This window comes from Thalia democratica, chromosome 7 (assembly GCF_965202585.1).
Source record: "Thalia democratica chromosome 7, ktThaDemo2.hap1.1, whole genome shotgun sequence".
NCBI lineage: Eukaryota > Metazoa > Chordata > Thaliacea > Salpida > Salpidae > Thalia > Thalia democratica.
In genome coordinates, this window is record NC_139171.1 from 39,275,828 (window position 1) to 39,292,390 (window position 16,563).

Genomic DNA, 16,563 nt, shown 5'->3' on the forward strand with positions numbered 1-16,563 from the left:
TTGAATAAAGTAAAACATACCGCTTAAGTTAAAATAGAATTTTTGAAAATGTTACTATTGTTACTACTATAATGCTAGTTTAACTGCTGTTTACGTTGGGTTGGGATTTAAGTTATGTATATGCATAAATTTTAATTAAAGAAATATTGATGCTTACGTTCACCAAAAACTTACTTTGTCGACATAGGAAGAAAATCCTTTTTGCATCGACCTCAACTCTGTTGACTGGTTCTGTGAACCTGAATTTGGTTACAAGTTAAAAATTAAAAAAAAATATATTCAAACATTATATTTTATAAAAAAAACACGTAGTCTATAAAATTATAAGTTATATTAATGGTTAATATTCATGAGTTAAAAGTGAAAAATTGTGTTGTTTTAAAATTAAAAAAAAAATTACTTCAATAGTTGTATAAAAGATTTCAAGTGCAAAAAGTTTTTTTATTATAACCTTCATTTCCTAGAGCTTCTAGTTTTACAACTAAAGATTCTTCAATTTTATTCAAAGCTTCAAAATTGACTATTTCGTAAACATCTTCTTCCGATGATGATATAAGCTTTAATGTGATAATTCATTTTTTAAAATTTAAATAAACGTCAGATAAAGTTACTTAGGTTAAATAAACAAAAAAACTATTCGGAAACATTTGAGAATAGTTAATTTTTGGTCTTTGAAAAATACAACTTTTTAAGACGCTTGTTTTTATACTTGTTTAGTACTATGTTTTGATAACTAAGTATAAACTAATTTCAATTAACTTAATAAAAAAATTAAACTAAATATAAATTAAACCGCTGAAATTATATGGTAACATAATGTACCTTGAAAAATCATTGTATTTAAAAAACTTCATAATTTTTAGCACACATACTTTTAACTCATCTTTGTTAATGTCATTTCCAACACCAACTGTAGCTATATTTGCTTTTACAGCTTTTAACCTGTCTATTTGTTCTGCAACATCTGCTTTGTCTGAAGATCTATAAAATAAAATGTTAGTACAAAATAATTAAAAAATATTGAAAAAAAATTGAATGCTTGTTCTAATGTAATTTTTTTTTGTAGATATTTAATGAAAAGTTATAAATAATTACATAAGTTATTTAGCTTTAAAACAGTTTTCTAAATAAATTAAGTATGTACTATAAATATTCTATAGTTTGTTTAGTACTTAAAACTAATTTCAATTAGAAAATGTTTATAAATTAATTAAAGTAAACTAATTTTTTTTACCGATTAGTTTAGAATTATTTTTTTAAGATTTTAGAACAAAAATTATTAACTTCAAAAAGCACTACAAAAGAAACAAAAAATCGCCAGTAGTAAAACTTAAAATAAAACTTTACTAAAATCTGTACAAATTAAATTATGGTAATGTAGAGGAACTAAGTTTGCACAAGATTAATTATATTTATTTACATTAAGAGCTTAATATAAATGTAGCTTAAGTAGCCATTATAGTATAATATTTTATAACACATTTTTTAAATTTGAAAAATAGTTAAAATATAAAATAATTTGTCTTAAATGAAAGCTTTTTATACAAGTTTTTGCTTGTTGACGAAAACTAGTAATTACTAGTTAAAACTAAGTTCTACTTATTTAACTCTTCTTGCCTTACAACTTTAGCAAAAATTCAAGAAAGTTTTAAAGGTTTGTTTGTAATAAGCTATTTTTTCAGACAAACATATAAAGTCATATTTTAAGGGTGTTGTATGTGGTTTTAAATAAAAAATTGCTGTTAATCAGTTTGATTTTACAATTTTCAATATAATCTATAGCTAAACTATACATAAGAAATTTATTTGTTCTATTTAAAAAAATACTGATATGTAGAATTAAGAAAAAAAACTAACTCTCCATCAGTCAGCACAAAAATCCAAATTAAATCGTTTTGCCTTAGAGTCATGGCTTCAAAAATATCAGCTGCTAGACCTAATCCTACTGCTGTATAAGTTTTACCGTTGCCTTGTACAACTGATGAAACTTTCGTCTGTTGTATGGTCATGTTTGTAGATATAGGTTTTTTATATAAATAAGATAATACTAGCTTACTTTAAAATCAGAAAGGTCTGTGTAATTTCCCAATGATATTTCAACTGTAGTTGAAGATCTGAAATACAATAAATTACCTTGAAAACATTTTTGTTAAATAAGTATTAGTTGTTTAATCACTTTGCCAGTTTAGAGATATCAAATGTTTAAATAATATTTTATCTGAATGCAAAATAGTTTCACTTTACTTTCTAGCAAACTGAATAAGACCAAGTGAAGTTTGATCGACTTTAACCCTGTCAGCTATGCTGTTGACCCAATTTTTTATTAAAACAAAGTCTGTTGGAGCAACCGAACCAGAACCATCGATCATAAACATCAAGTACACATTATCAGGTGTACCGCAGTCTGAAAATGAGTATATATTGACAAGTTTATTGATAAGACAAAAAAACAGAAAACAAAATTTTCAGTGAAGTTCAGTCGGATTCTTAATTTTTTTTTATTGTTATTAATTTATTTATTTTTACTGTTTTAATTTTAAGTCTTTATGTCTATTTGTTTTAAACTTCAAGTTGTTTTATGCAAGTTGAAACAAAAGCTCTATTAACTTTTTCTGATAATACTTTTAATGACACCTAAAAAGTAAAATGATACAAACTTGTTTCTTCTAGTTTTCGAAACGTCGAGCTTCCATCATCACTGACGTAACAATGACCGAGCTGTCCGAGCACGTCGTTGTTCTCACCATCGTCACATCGTGTTTCGTCGAGTGAATAGCACGCCTAACGTTTGTACTCATTAAAACTAAACTAGTTGACAATTGTTAAAAACATTATAGAGCACAAACAGTAGCTTTATAAAAACAATTTTGAATTACCGTCACTTCTCCCCCGCCACCAACGGTTAATGAAGTAAGACCTTTCGAGTCGCTTGGAATTCCGCTCAAGACAACTGGACTGCAGATTCCAGTGGAAAGGTCGCACTTTTTCATATCTCCAGTTTTTATTGAACCTACCAGCATTCTGTTTAGATTTATTTAAAATAATAAAAAAAAACTCATTAAGATGCTCCATAGGTAAATCTTAAGATTGAGTTGAAACAATTAATTTCGCTTCATAAAAAAGTCTTAAAAAAGAATATAAAAAAAATAATTTTTTTTTTTTAAATAGTATGGTTCTAAAATAAAAATTATTTTATAAAACAAACGTTTTGTCGTCTTCATTGTACTCCATCGTGTTACCGTAAAACATGGGATTAGTGTCATTATCGTTTAAAGAGTAAACTTGATTTTGAGGATCGATTATTTTAGTTTCGACATTAAAAGCTCTTATAGACTCAAGAAAAATCAGAAAAAAGCACAATAAGATTCCTAAAATAGGAGAAAAATTCCTTTTCGACATAGCTTTTCCAATAAAAGTCGACCTTGATTGTTTTTAAATATATGATTTTAGATAACCTTCAAAATTATTATGCTATATGTTTAAATTTTCTTATATACAAAACAGCTTTTAGAGAAATTAATAATTAGCAAAAAAAAAACGCTCTGTTGCTTAACTTTAATAAAAGGAACACTTTTAATGTAACTAACAACTAATACACTTTTTAAGTTTGTCTAACATAATTTTAAGTTTATTTTCAATGAATTGGTTAAAATATGTATTTCAACTGTCGGTACTTTTTATAAAACAGTAATATACTTATTTTACAAATATTCTAACTTAAAAGAACGTTTATCTAAGTAAGCTTTTCTTAAAATCTTTTTTCATTGTTTTAAACTTTTTTGTTGCTACTTAAAATTTGTCATACCATTACAAATTTCAATAAACATCCGTATTTTTTATTACTTATGTAAACGTATTGTAACAATGACAAAACATGTGCAAGGCTATTAATTGTTGCTATTTTATATATTGTAATCATTAAAAAAATTTTAGTGTGTTTTTTAATAAACGTTTACAGGTCAAAAATCTTGATATGTTTTCCATTTATATTAGTCTCTAAAGTTTTTAGTAAAACTGTTATATAAAATTTTGTCCGATTCATAATAAAAAAGTCTTTTTAAATATTCTTGATTTATCATTTAAAAAAAACGATTTTTTTCTCATCATGTTTTAAAAACTTTAAATATGTTTTTAAAGTTTAAGTAGCTTGATAAGCGTTCTTACTTGTCTTGAATTTATTGAACTTATAAAACTTTACACCAATACATTAATATGTATAATTTTATTTTTGTACAGTTAATTTTACTAAATATTAGTTTTTTAAGTAGTCGTTTTCTAACTCAAATAAAACTTTATTATATCAAGATTAAATTAATAAAAAAGAGTAATTAAAGAAACTATAAAAATATTTGTTGTTGTAAATATATGTAGCTCAGTAGGCAGTAAAAAGAAACTTTTTTAAGTTTTGGTTAGTAGTACAAAGCTTATCAATATAGTCGTGTAATACTTTAACTTATTTAGTACAACTGTTTTATTTTATTTGTTTTATATTTATTTATAAAAAAATATATACTTTTAAAATTATCTGTATATCCAAGTTTAATCTTGACTTTTTCTTATATCAATTTACTCGAAATTAATACTTTTAACCTTTTTAGAATTTGTATTTCATTACTCAATCTAAACTATTGTTTTATATCTGTTCAAAATGTGTTTTTTTTTATTCAACTTGTTACTGTTTAAGATAATTAAAACGGGTGTCAGTGAAATTAAAGAAGTTAGTGGTAATGTAACCGTAACTTAGTTGTCTCTAGCATATGAAAACTAAATCAACTATTTTTTCAACTATCTAAACTTGTCGTAACAAAAGAAAAATTTTTTTCACATAATACTGAAAAATTTTCACTACAAATTTAATAAAAACAATTTGCACAGTACTTTTCTTTATTGAACTATAACATTTATATAAAACATGTTTCTCTGTGTTAAACAGAGTGCACGACTATTAAAATTCCGACAGTTCAAGTTTTTACAAGAATTTTTGAATGGCAACAACTCAAAAAGAAAGATAAGTTAAAAAATAAACAAAAATGCTTGTGTAGGTCTAATTAATACCTACAAACTATTTTTTTCGTTAAACAACTTTAAATACTTTTGGAGATATTGCTAATACAAATTTTGAAACATAGTAATTTTTAATAATTGTTTAAATTCATTTTTTAAAGTCCATTTTTTGCAAAAAAAAAAAGTTTTTTTAGGTATTCATTAGACATAGATACGCATTTTTTATTTATTCAAATATGAATTGCTTTTTTAGTTTTTCTTTTAAGCATCTTTTAAAGAATTTGAGTTGTCATGAACCGTATTAAACAATTTAACCCAGTTCCAGATTACTGTGGAAATTGTTTTTATTATATATTCTAACGAACTTGCTTCGCTAGGATCTGTATTAACAACCAATTAGCTTGTAATTTTGAATACTTGACTTCTGTTATATAATTATTTTTAAGAAATATAAAAATAAGATCACCTAATAACTTTTTATTTCAATAAATTTATTTCATAACATAAATAAGAAGCACTAACCTAAAAATGTTTTAAATTACTCTTTCATGGCAAGATAAGGTATCTGGTAAATGAAGCAAAAACGTAAACACTGGAACTATTGTTACATCCTAGGATGGTTACCTGTTTATTAAAAAATTGAATCAGAAGGTGCATAAGATTTTCCTTAATTGAAACATTGAGGATCAATAAAAACAAGGTTAAAATAAAATAGTTTAAACTAATAGGACAAAATTCAAGTAACTCATTCTGTAAAAATATAATTATACAGAAAACTAATTAAAAAACTTAAACCTAATTAAGTTGTATACTTTTACAAAAAAAAATTAATCAATTAGAGAAAAACATAAGCTATTTTTTAAACTTTAGTATAGGAATTTTTCATTATTCCTTTTTGTTCAAAGTTAAACAATTACAGTTCTCAATTTATTAATTTAAAGTTTGTTGTTAAATTGAATTTTATTCAGATTTGATGAGAATAGTTTTGTAACTAATGATTTCTTTGGATCAAACCCGAATTTTAAATAAATTATGAATACTGTATCTTGTTTAGAAAGCATTACCAGATATAGTTTTTAGACCTAATACATAATTTGTCTACACCAGCTAATCTTCAGTTCTTTTACGTGAGAGATCAACAGTAGCAAAAACATAACATCTTTATGTAACTTTTAATAATACTACTCTTTCTATAAAATTAAAAAGTCTATTGAATCAATTTTGACAACTAAAGGTTGTAAATAAGATTATAAAAAACAATGGAAATGTTTTTTGTATACATGCTTCTTTTAAAGTAGTATTAAATTGAAATAAACATTTAAGTATGCATAAAAAATTTAGACTTATTAATCAAAATAAAAATAAAAACAAATTATACAGTAATCTTCCTTTATTCTACCAACATATGTTTCTGTGTGTCAACGAATCAACACACTTCAACTGGGTTCTGTAAAAAATAATTACTGTAATGAGAGAATAGAAGCATGGAATAAAGTAGGTGTATACATGTTTTCATTAAAATAAGATATTTTCTACAGATAATAGTTATTAATAGGTGAAATACTTGATATTAAATCCGACTGTTATAAAACTATATAATATTTGTGATTATTAAGTCTAAAATAAGTAAGTAAGCTAAATTTTGTTAGCATACAATTAAACCTATATTTTGAACAGTTAGACTTAATTAATCACCAGTTTGACATTTAAAATATACTTTTATTAGGGCGCAATTTTATTCAATTATAACTGCAACTTTTAAGCAAACATCTAGAGATTTATATTTAAAACTAAAATGTTCCACTGAAAAAACACAATCTAGCATGTTTTTTTGCTTTCTGAATACAAAAATAATTATTTTAAAACTTTAAGTTGAACAAGTAATTTTTTACATTATGACGTCAGTATAAAGTAAAACTTTGAAGAAACAAGTGTTGAAAATTACTATAAAAACATTGTTATAAATAGTTGGACTGTTGTTTTTTCAAGTATGGTTAACCGTGCTCTTTTTATAAACGATCTTGTGATAAGATACGAGCAACAGAAACGTTTAGAAAAACTTAATAAAAAAATTGAAAAAAAGTACGCTGAGGGTTACAAAAGTTCATCCGATTCTGATGATTCAGAAGCTTCGTCATTAGTAATAAAGTAAGAGTGTTTTTCATTTCATACAATAATATTCAGTTTATTTACTGGTATGCTCTAACTCAATCTTACCAATAACCATATAATTTTTTAAAGTCGTTTTGCTATTCGTCGAAGATCAGATGCAAAAGACAACGCAAGTATCAAAGAAGAGGTAAAGAAAGTTGCGAAAAAGAAGAGAAATAGATACAGAAATATCGTTTTGAACTTCTTGTTTGGAATTTTTCTCAACCACTTTTTCTACTTTTTTATCAGTTTTAACGAAGACTGGGAGCTACCAGGATCAATTGTAAATGGAACTGTGGGCTTTATTTTTGCAGTTGGGATGGCGATGTCAAAACCAATCTGCTCTGTAATTGTGTTGTGTCTTCCCTCTTTCTGTACAAAACATGGAAGTTAAGTTTACTTAATTAAGTGCTTTAAAAAAATGTTAAGATTATTCATGTATTTAGCTATGATACTGTAAATAAATACAGTGAAATAGTAAAAGTACTGTAACAGTTTTATACTCATGATTTAGTTTTTTGGTTTAGTTTTATAAGTTTTAGTCATAAAGACTCCAATAGTTTCGATATTGAAATTAAATATTGTTATATGCATTTAGAATAAGACTAAACGTATAAAAAAAACTGTTTTATGATCAGCTACGAACTTTTATTTCTCAATTTTTATAGTTCTTCGAAGTATTTTAAAACTATTATTTGAAAAAAAAATTGCTGTTTAAAATTAGCTAGTGTTTATAGTTTTACAAAAAAATACCAGCTACCCATATAGTTTTTTATTCGTTTAGTCTTATTCTAAATATATATTTGAAACTTTAATTTATAAATTGAAACTATTGGGTTAAGCTACTATCAAAAAAGTTTGAATTAATTCGTTATCTTAATTTTGTTTAAAATTTGCTTTTTAATAGTACATAATCCAATACTTAAATTAAAAGCAGAGAATTATTGTAATTTATAAACTTTTCTTAAAAAAAAAAAAAAATTTCACTTTATAAACTTTTTAGATTAACTGTTGAGTTAAGTTTGACCTAGCTAACAATAAAACGGTTTAATTTGTAATAAGCTTTTAAGAAAGTCAAGTCATCAAAAGCAAATATACTAACCTCATAAAAAAACAACTAAGTTTTATTGCAATGGCTATATGTATTGAGATGATAACAAAATTAAATCCTTACAAGAATAAGAAACTAATTGATTAAAATATTTTCCAATTTTTTTTTACTCGATTTTAAAATAAAGACTAATTGCATAAAGAAAATAACAAGTGGCACACATCACACAGGTCTATAATGTTGGTGTACATGGCCATCTTGGTGGCAAACGGCCCCATGCAAACCCTGCTGGCCAACTACCGAGAGATAACCAGGACGATCACTTGCGGTCAGGAGCTGGCTTTCAACGCGAGCAGGAGCTTGAGGCTGCTGTTGAACAACGGCCAGGTGGCCGTGCTTGACTCGCTCGAGGACACCATAGTCGAAGTGAAAGCCGAAGTTGAGGTTTAGTTGACTGAACAAATGTTGATTGGCTGTTTTTGTTGGTTTTAAGAATAGTTTTTTAAATGTTTTTATACAGGAATGTAGTAAAAGTTTGCTTAACTTTGAATTAGAGTACATCAACTTTGTTGTATTTTAAGGGTGTTTTGCAACAAAAAAGTATTACAGCCTACTATGTTAAAAAAATAAGTTGATCTGTTTAATCCTACCAAATTTATAATCATTAAGCATTTGTCAGACGGTAAAGATAAAACAAAAAGGTGTACATACAACAATGCACAATTAACTTTTCATTACTTACTTTTTTTTTCATTACTTATATTTTAGTTTTAACCAAAAAAATTAGAAAAAAGAAAGCTATTTTAGAATCTATTTTAAAAGACAGTTAGCTTTTAACAAGAAAACTACTAAAGTTTTTAGAACAGTTTTGCACAACTATTTCAATTAACCTTATTTAAATATAATTTCAAAGACACTTTTTTTCATTAAACAAGGCATTTTTTTACTTTAAAAAACTCTGCACAGTTAATAAAATAAGAAAAATATTTTAAATACTATATAATCATAATCAAGTTCACTTTATAAATGTTATTTGTACTTGTGTTTGTAAATACTTAATACTAATAAAAAAATAAAATAACTTTAACATATACCACATGTTTAAACGGGTAGCTGTCCAAATTGCACGAGCGTACAAATCGCACGAAGATACTTTTGTACGAGGGGATAAAACTGCACGAAGATAAAATTGCACAAAGATACTTTTGCACGAGCAGAAAATTTTGCACGGTCACAATTTTGCACGGGTTAGATTTTATTTATTTATTTTTTAGTTTTTTTATTAGTTTTATTTTATTTTTTTTTCTTTTTTAGTTTTTTTTTTTACTTTCACTGTTACCCCTAACCCTCGGTAGGTAGGTTATTTAAAAAACTTTTGTTTTATTAATTTTTTTTTTAACTAGTTTATTTTATTTTTTTCTATCACTCTTACCCCTAACCCTTACGCTCGGTCGGTAGCTTTTTTATAGTTTTTATTTTTGTTTTTAGTAGTTATCTTTTATTTTTGATATAAATGTTATCCCTTACCCACGGTCAGTGACTTTTTTTTCTTTTTTTTTAATAAAATGATTTTAAGTTTTTTTTTTCTGTTTAGTTTTTATTTTTTCTGTACTTTTTTACTCTCGAGCAAAAATGTAACTCGTGCAAAATTGACCTTTGTCGTAAAACCATCTTCATGCAATTTTGTTCCCTCGTGCAATTTTGTGCTCTCGTGCAAATTTAGCTTCGTGCAATTTTGTGCACTCGTGCAATATTGTTCTCGTGCAATTTAGTCCCCTTGTGCAATTTAGTAACCTCGTGCAATTTAGACCCGTTCCTGTTTAAACGTATACTTTAATACTCAACAAATTTTTTGGCACAGCCAAAAATAGATAACACATTGATTTTGATACACTAAACTATAATAGCATTTTAAAGTTATCGAAATAATGCTAAATAAAAGTCCCAAGATAGATTAAGCCTTAGTATACTCATACTTTTAACAACTAAAAATAAAACACTTGAATACGTTTACAATTTTTTTTAAAGAACTGTAAAAAAGTTTAGATAAATAGTTTATAAGTTACTTGGTTTATAGAAATTTTTTAGTCTCCTAAAATTTGAAATGTATCATTTCAAAGATCTTCTGATCGTTTGGTAATAATAATCTGGTTATTAATTTTTAAACCACAAGAAAGTTACTAAAAAGTTCTAAAAATTTGTTTGAGGTAAAAATCAAATATTAAAATTAAATTAAAACTAAGTACAAGTATTATGAGTAACTATATAATAATAAAAAGCTAAATATTTATATAAAATTATATTTTCTGGTTTAAGTTATATAAGGTATGTTCGATTTATACAGTACAGCTATTAAAGTATAGTATTTATTTTTTATTTGCTTTTGGTTCTACAAAATAACTAGAGTCTAAATTTGTTGCTGACCTATACTTTGATATAAAAAATTGGTAACAGAAAACTGAAAAGTTGTTCAATGCATTTAAAGAAAAAGCTGATATTGTTCAAAATTCAATTGAAAAATTAAACGACTACGTAACAAATTTGGGTGAAAACTGTGAAAAAGAACTACCTAACTTTCTTTGCTTAGTACCTAGATGGGTTGTAAAACAGTATTATGAAAATGTAGAGAAAAAAATTGATCAAAAAGTTCAAGACCTGAAAGTTTGTTTTAAATTACTCTATAAAAGTAAATAGTTGGAAAATTTTACCATTTGTATTTCAGCAACTTGCTATATTTATAAATTAATAATTTCAAATAAAGAGTTTTATAATAAGAAATTAAACCACCGGAATATTTTGATCAAAAAATGGTTATTGCTTTAATGATTTAAAGTAAAATTTCAATACCATTTAAAGCGAAATGCATTGTTTGTTTTGTTTTAGCTTTTTTATGAGAAAGAACTTGTAAGGAGTGTTCATACATGTATAATTGAAGTTTATGTTTTTTGTCTAATATGTCAATAATAAGCATCAATGAGGTAATATAAATGATTATAGATTAAACGTATTTAATTTTTGTCTATTGAACCAGTATTTCATACGTTTACACAAAAGACTGCATTAAACTGAATGGATTCTTTAAAAATTAGTTTTCTTTAATGAGTAAAATTGTAATTAATTTATAAAGTTTGAACTCGTAATTTGTTAATGAACAAAACTAAAGTGTTATATTGCATGTTTAATTATGACTTAAACATACCGGCAATAAGATGCTTTTAAAGCTGTTCAACTAAGTATCGGACTTTTGTTTATGATAGATTCATAATTTAAAATATAAAATAATTAAAATGTTACTACTGAAATCTGACTGACTGAAATCCCGCACTTTAAATTGATTTTTATTTTGTTAACTTATTCTTTTTAGAATGAGTTTTCATTTGAAATGACCAAAGATTACTACTTCAACCTCACTTGGAACTCCAGCAGAAGAAGCACAGAAATAGCAAATGACATCATATCTGACGTGAACAGTCAGTTCTCATTCGCTGGAACCATTTATTACTGGCTTTCCTTGTTTTTCAGCATGACATTTCTGTATATTGCAATCAAGTCATATCTTTATAGGCTAGTTTTTTATTTTGATCAGGTAATAATAAGTAAAAATTTAAAAAGCAGGAATCGGTAACTAAATTTTATTTTTATTAACTTTTATGTTCGTATTGTTTTACTGAATCGAAAAATAATAATTTTTATCATAATACACACAGTTTACTGTACGCAATTTTTTTAGATGGTGTTTTTATTTTTGTTATAATCCTTACAGACTTCGTAGAGCTGTTCATGTTTTATGAGCAGAAAAATTACATACAAAAACAGTTGTTTTAGTTTTTACAAATAATTTTAACATCATTATTAATTTAGTAAGAATTCTTTAAGTACAAATGTTTCAAAGACAACAAAATCTTATACAGTATAACAACTTTTTGATAAAAAGTAATTATTGTTTTCTAAAAAATTGCTATAGAGGATTAAATTAATAATAATATTTTATTAAGTATATACCTGAGTTTAACAAATAACTAACATACGCTTTTACTCAAGACCACATAATCTATTTAATTAAGCTAAGAAACATATGAGAAGTACTTTGAAACCAACCTTACAGATAAATTTTTATAGAGCTGATTATCTACGTGATATAACTTTCGACAACCACTACCTCACTCAACGTTTCTACATGCTTGACTTTAAAAAGAGGTGGAAAAACGAAAACTATCTTTTACCGCTGACCAGGAGAGAAATGTACTACTATATTGAACCCTGGAGGTTACTTTACTTATTTATAAGTTATTTTTTATTGTTTTCAAACAGCCTGCATAGAAAAAAAATTAAATGATAAGCTTCTGTAGAGTTTCGATTGCAATTAACTGTTTGTTTTTTGGTCATCAAAGAGATTGTGCGACACAAACTTAATTCTAAAAAAATATATGCAGCTATATTTCAATGTTGTTTACGAAAAAAAATAATAAATCAAAGTTTTTTAAAGCGATCTGTATGAAGTATTCAAAACTGTTAAATGTAAAAACACTGTTTTTGATTAAACTTAAATATATATACTAAATAAAATAAAAACTGTTATTTAGATTAAAGGCTTAGCTTAGTCAAAGTAATGACTCCATATAGCGTTCTGACACACTACTGCAGTTATTTAATTGATCATTTATTTATGTTTGACTAAAAAATATTTATACAAAACGTTGTTCAGCCATTTTTACTCAAATGTAATACTTTAACTACAACTGATGACTTAAAACTTTGCAAGTTGAACAAAAACTCCGCAGCATCAGACTGACGCCGGTGGAGCTTGCAGGCGCCGGAAGGGGATTGGGAGTCGTCATCCTCAACTTCACGTACACCCTCCTCGTGTTCGTCGTCGACGTCCTCTTCTATTTGCTCCTCCTCGGAGTCCAGTTCATCTTGGGGAAGAGGTACGAGTATTCCGACTGGAAGTCCGAGCTGATCAGAGAAGCGACCAGCCTCATACGGAGGAGAGACAACGAAACGCTCGCTACGGAGTTTGATCTTCAGTACATCAACACATTTTCTCATCTCAACACGAAGCTTGATGTTAACGGGACGGGTTTCGTCGCAACTATTCACAAGTTAACCATTATGTTGTTGAAAAAAATATTTAATTAATAAACAAATATAAACAAGAAGTTTTGAATTTGTATTACAAAAAAATATTATTCTCTTAAAGTAAAAATTATTTTATATTTGATAAGCTGGCTGCAAAAATAAGAGATGATTGATTAGAAAAATATGTTCTTTTAAAATATTTCAGTTTTCTGTAAATATTTAAGAAACACTATCTTTAAAATATATTTTTCTAAAAAACTTGATTGACAGTTAGTATACTGCTTTGATACTAATGTTATAAACCAAAATTTTACCTAAGAAGTAATATTATGAACGCATAAAAAACCGTAGAACAAAAACTTTCTAAAGCGTCGAAGCTTTGCAGAATTTGAGTTTTTTAAGTAATTAGAATTAAAACTAACTTGAATTATTATCGCAGTTCAAGTTTTTACCTTAGTATAAACAATACTTTGTTATATATTTATTCTTTCAAAAATTTATTTTACAAACTAAGTTTCGGTCAAAGACCTCGTCAGTGCTTAAATAAATCTTATTCAAATAGAATTCTAAACTTACGCTTCACATTTCAATTAGCCAAAACAAAGCAGTGTTTATAAAAGTCGAACTGAACAAAACTGGGCTTTTTCAAACATAACAAAAAAATATAACCTCCACAGGTCTATTTTGAACAGCATAGAAGAAATGAAGCGATCGGGGGGCTACGACTTCGAGCCTTCCCTGTGCACCACTCATCCCACCACCCCGCTGTGGTCCACCTACGTCCTCGTCTTCTGCCTGTACCTCGCCTGCTTCGTCATGTGCCTCTTCCAAGCCTACATACTCCGGTTGCGACGCTTCATCATGCGCCTGTACGAGCCCGGGAGGGAAAAGGCGAGGATCGGGTTCTTGCACGCGCAAATATGGAAGGAGAGGGACCACTCGTTGATCGGCGAGCTGGACTGGTGGGTGCGCAGAAAGGCGCCGCCGCCGACAGGCAAGAAAGAGCAAGGCTGCTTCAGCAGATACGCGGAAAGAAACAATGTAAGATTTCGTGGGAAGTTTTACTTTTAGAAAACTTAAACTTTTATACGTGCAGTGTATTTTGATTTAACAGTTTTTTTTTTCCTTAGTGGATTGGGTTCACGCTGAGAGTTTTAATGAACAAGACAGCTTACACGTGCGTAATTTGTAGCGCGAGGGGAGGAAAAAAAGACAAGGACTTGTTTCAAATTTGCCCGACACCCGCCTGCTCGTACGCCTACTGCAAGCAGTGCTTTAACCAACTGCACGGGTATGTTTCAGTAGAGCTAAAAAAGTGCTCTGAAAATAAATCTTTCATATCTAAATCACTTTTAGTTGCTCGTAAATGTTTATTATATTTTTAAGAGTTTTGTTGTAAGACAATATTTAAATTTTTAAGATATATTCAGTTATAATTGAACTCTTACTCAGTTACAATACAATTTATAGTAGTTTGCTAAGTTTTGCTGCAGTTGCTTTACAATTAGGAATACTCTCAAAGAATGAGAACTAACTTGTGAAATAAACAAAAAAGATAACTATTATGTCGTTTGATTTTTAAATGAATAAACATACTAGTTATTTTATTTTGTCGACAAATTGAACTTTATTAACTCCTTGGTGTTAAGTTTTATTATCTAAATAAAAATGTTTTGTTTAAATACTTAATAATAAACAATTTCAAACATTTTACATAAGCAAATATACTTATATAAAAAAAAGTTAGATCCATTTAAAGAAAACATCCAAAAATGTGGAATATTATATTTGTTTAACAATGTAAATAACTTTTCCAAAAAAAATTGAATAATTAAAATTAAACAAGTAAACTTGAAAATAGGACGTGTATAAACTGTCAGCGAGTGTACGGCAAGAAAGCAGTGAAAGAAGCGGATGAGGACGCCAGTGGGATATCCGACTCTTCAGGATCGGAGAGTGATGAGGAGAGTTTTGCCAGTTCGTTTGAACAGATCGAAAGTGGCATGGACGGCGGAGCCGGAAAACAACGACAGACAAAAATAGATCTGACAAGTGAAGTGAGCTCTTATTTATGCCTTGCAGATAGAGTTAGTGTAAAAGTACTTTGAAAGCAAACGAAAAATCATTTTAAATAAGAGTTTCCCTAAAGGGCGGTTTTGACTATTAACGAGCAATAAATAAAAATTATATTAATGATAAAATAGTAGAGAAGTAGTTGTTTTATAAATTTCTATAAAGTACGCAGTTATGAAAATGAGATTTTGAAAACCCTGTTTCAAGTAAACTAAACTCGTTTTACAACAAACAGTTTTCTTATAAAAAATAAAATAAATCTAAAATTTAGTTATTGCATTGTATACACTTGTTTCATTTACTTTAAAGTTGCACACAAATTACAAAAGTAGAAAATAGTAGTGCACATAGAGTCGTATAACAGGAAAACTCAAATAGAGATTAAAAATTCTTTGTATGTTTAAACTGTTTAGTTCCTGTTCTCAAATAAAAACATCTTTAAATAATATAATAATAAGAGTTTTCGAAGTCATATTGTAACATGGTATTCGAAATTTACTTTTACAGTTTGTAAAAAAGTCTAAACTGGATTTTTAATTATAACAAAACTATTTTTCGAGTCAGTTTTTTAATTACGAACTCTTAAATGATTTTTTTGGTCTTTATTGCATCTACTTAGGGTTAAAATTACAAAATACTTTTGGCCTTTAAAAACATTGCTTTTAAAAAATTATTTGGTACTTGAAAAATTTGTACAATGCACAAAATTTCTGAAAAATACATAGTTACTGATTGGATGTTCAATTTTCAAAGATTACCGCTTAACTACAGTACACGCTTATTAGTGAAGATTAATATTATTTTTTTTATTTAAAGCATAAGTATCTGTTTCAGTGTTATCATTGCTTTCATAAGTTAATTTTGATGTTCTTCAAACTGATAAAAAGTTCATATTTAGATTTAAAGAAACATATAAGTGATTATCAAGTTTTAAAAATATAAGTATTTGCTTAAAAGATTGATAAAAATTGTTAAATTTTGTTACAATGATATTAAGACAAAACTTCCTTAATATAACTTACAGATTTAGAAGACATTCTAGACTGAGATATACTTATTAAGAACCAAAAATGTTTCTTCAATGTCACTTGTGTTTGTACTTGATATAGTTTTATTTGTGTTTTTTTTACGAATTTGACAAATAGAAAATGTTTATTAATGTATGTAATGTGTTATTTTTACTTTATGTTTTTTCAAAACTAATC

General features: G+C 26.9%; 1 protein-coding gene across 1 annotated transcript; it reads left to right on the forward strand.

Annotated features, from left to right (window-relative positions):
• The first annotated feature begins 6,994 nt into the window (after positions 1–6,994).
• LOC145841359 (DC-STAMP domain-containing protein 2-like) lies at positions 6,995–16,388 on the forward strand. Its single transcript, XM_082948720.1, has 11 exons — positions 6,995–7,152; positions 7,246–7,482; positions 8,437–8,650; positions 10,661–10,867; positions 11,571–11,740; positions 12,326–12,472; positions 12,988–13,308; positions 13,963–14,326; positions 14,416–14,576; positions 15,147–15,342; positions 16,383–16,388. Exons 1-11 carry the CDS (start codon positions 6,995–6,997, stop codon positions 16,386–16,388), a joined length of 2,181 nt encoding a protein of 726 aa, XP_082804846.1.
• The last annotated feature ends 175 nt before the right edge of the window (positions 16,389–16,563 follow it).

What these genes read in the sequence shown, in the direction of transcription:
- LOC145841359 (XM_082948720.1), top strand. Translation starts at nt 6,995, where the DNA reads ATGGTTAACCGTGCTCTTTTTATAAACGATCTTGTGATAAGATACGAG. An exon ending in TACTATATTGAACCCTGGAG is followed by an intron (nt 12,473 to 12,987) that starts GTTACTTTACTT and finishes AAAACTCCGCAG; the next exon opens with CATCAGACTGACGCCGGTGG. An exon ending in TTCGTCGCAACTATTCACAA is followed by an intron (nt 13,309 to 13,962) that starts GTTAACCATTAT and finishes TAACCTCCACAG; the next exon opens with GTCTATTTTGAACAGCATAG.